Source organism: Austrofundulus limnaeus, unplaced genomic scaffold (assembly GCF_001266775.1).
Source record: "Austrofundulus limnaeus strain Quisiro unplaced genomic scaffold, Austrofundulus_limnaeus-1.0 Scaffold177, whole genome shotgun sequence".
Classification (NCBI taxonomy): Eukaryota; Metazoa; Chordata; class Actinopteri; order Cyprinodontiformes; family Rivulidae; genus Austrofundulus; species Austrofundulus limnaeus.
This window is the reverse complement of record NW_013952579.1, coordinates 511,452-513,274: the sequence shown is the minus strand read 5'-3', so window position 1 is coordinate 513,274 and position 1,823 is coordinate 511,452. Positions and strand designations below refer to the sequence as shown.

Genomic DNA, 1,823 nt, shown 5'->3' with positions numbered 1-1,823 from the left:
TCAGACTAGCTGTTAGCTCAGACTAGCTGTTAGCTCAGACTAGCTGTTAGCTCAGACTAGCTGTTAGTTCAGACTAGCTGTTAGTTCAGACTAGCTGTTAGCTCAGACTAGCTGTTAGTTCAGACTAGCTGTTAGTTCAGACTAGCTGTTAGCTCAGACTAGCTGTTAGTTCAGACTAATTGTTACTAACTCCTTGGCCTTTAACCCTCTGTTCAGAGCTCTGGAGAACACAGTAGATGTTTGTGTTTCCTCAGAGGTGAGCAGGTTCCAGCCTCAGAACACCTGGAGTCCAGTTAAACCCACTTAGAGTTAAAAAAAACTTGATTTATCTACAGACGGAACATTCTGCAGAAAAACTAACAAGAAGGCAGCAAACATAAAGAACCAGGGAACCAGGGTTTTAACCTGCCAGGTTTATATTTTATTATATTTTATATTTTAAAGATAAAAGGAGATCTGAAGGTAAAAACATCTCATTTCAGCCTGGACTCCAGAGCATTAATAACCTGAGGATTCCTCAGAGTTACTGAAGTAAATAATAAGAATATCCAATAATTAAATTTGTTTTCTTCCAGTCGACTCCTGCCCCTGACGTCCTTCCTCCCTCTTCCTCTGGCCATCACCATGGTGACCTTCTCCTCGCTCCACCTGTACAGAATCACCTACTTCCTGTCGGCGGCGCTCGTCCCCCTGGCCTTGTGTTGTCTGTACTGACGGCCCTCGTCAGGGACCCGCCTGCTCCTGGCTGGCTCGCCGTGGCCTCAGATTCCCATGGATGTCCTGAAACCGTGTTTGCCTTACTCTGTCGACCCGGAGCTCCGCCCTCAGGGAGCGGCGACYCTCCGGGTCGTCTCCACAGGGTGTTCAAGTTCGATTTTTCACCTCTCGCTCCCTCTAACGCTGCCCACTGCCCACAGGAAGTCAGAGAAACAAACGTTTACATCCTCTTTGTTTATTGTTGGTCAGGACCGAGGGTGGAGCTCTGCTCTGAGGATAATGTTTTTAAAAAGAAACGCTGTGGATTTAAGTTGTTCTACTCATGAGGGTTTATTTGCACTAAATCATCAACAAGCGTGTAGTTAACGTCTTCAGGCAAGAGGCAGATCCAAACTAAACCTTCTGAGCTCCTCAGCCAGGTTCTTCCTAACGATCAAAAACAAACGAGTTAAAAATGTTGCTCGGAGCCGAAGCTCCAGCTGCTGATCTGAATCTTTAAAGCACACGTTGCTCTTCTTTGGTGAACATTAAGGCCAGGTCGGGTCCAGCTAAAGTAGATTTCAGTTTAAGTGTCGAACATTTGTTGGAGATATTGTTGCCCTTTGAACAACTTCAGTTTGTAGAAATAAAGTTTGTTCTGACCAGATTAACAAGCTAAAGGCTAAAGGCTAATCTTAGCAAAGGCCGAGGCTGWATCTGTCTTAAAACAACTTCAAAGGTTCAACGGTGCTGAGACGACTGTTAGCTCAGGTTAGCATTTAGCTCAGATTGCTTGTTAGCTTGGKCTACCTGATCAGTCCAACTAGCTGTAACCTTGGACTACTTGTTAGTTTAAGTTAGCTTTTAGCTCATACTACTTGTTAGCTTAGGCTAGCTGTTATCTCAGACTAGCCATTTGCTCAGAGTACTTGTTAGTTTAAACTACATGATCAATCAGACTAGTCGTTACCTTGGCCTACTTGTTAGCTCAGACTCTGTTAGCTCAGACTAGCTGTTAGCTCAGGCTAGCTGTTAGCTCAGACCCCATGTTAGTTCAGACTCCATGTTAGCTCAGACTAGCTGTTAGCTCAGACTAGCTGTTAGCTCAGACTAGCTGTTAGCTCAGA

General features: G+C 44.9%; 1 protein-coding gene across 1 annotated transcript in view; it reads left to right on the top strand.

The window, feature by feature from the left end:
• Positions 1 to 1,817, top strand: part of pgap1 (post-GPI attachment to proteins inositol deacylase 1) — a gene marked incomplete in the record, with an annotated part of 13,527 nt that extends 11,710 nt beyond the window's left edge. Inside the window, 1 exon segment of the mRNA XM_014017810.1 lies at positions 576 to 1,817. Within this exon segment, the coding sequence (XP_013873264.1) occupies positions 576 to 714 (139 nt within the window).
• Between the last annotated feature and the right edge of the window lie 6 nt (positions 1,818 to 1,823).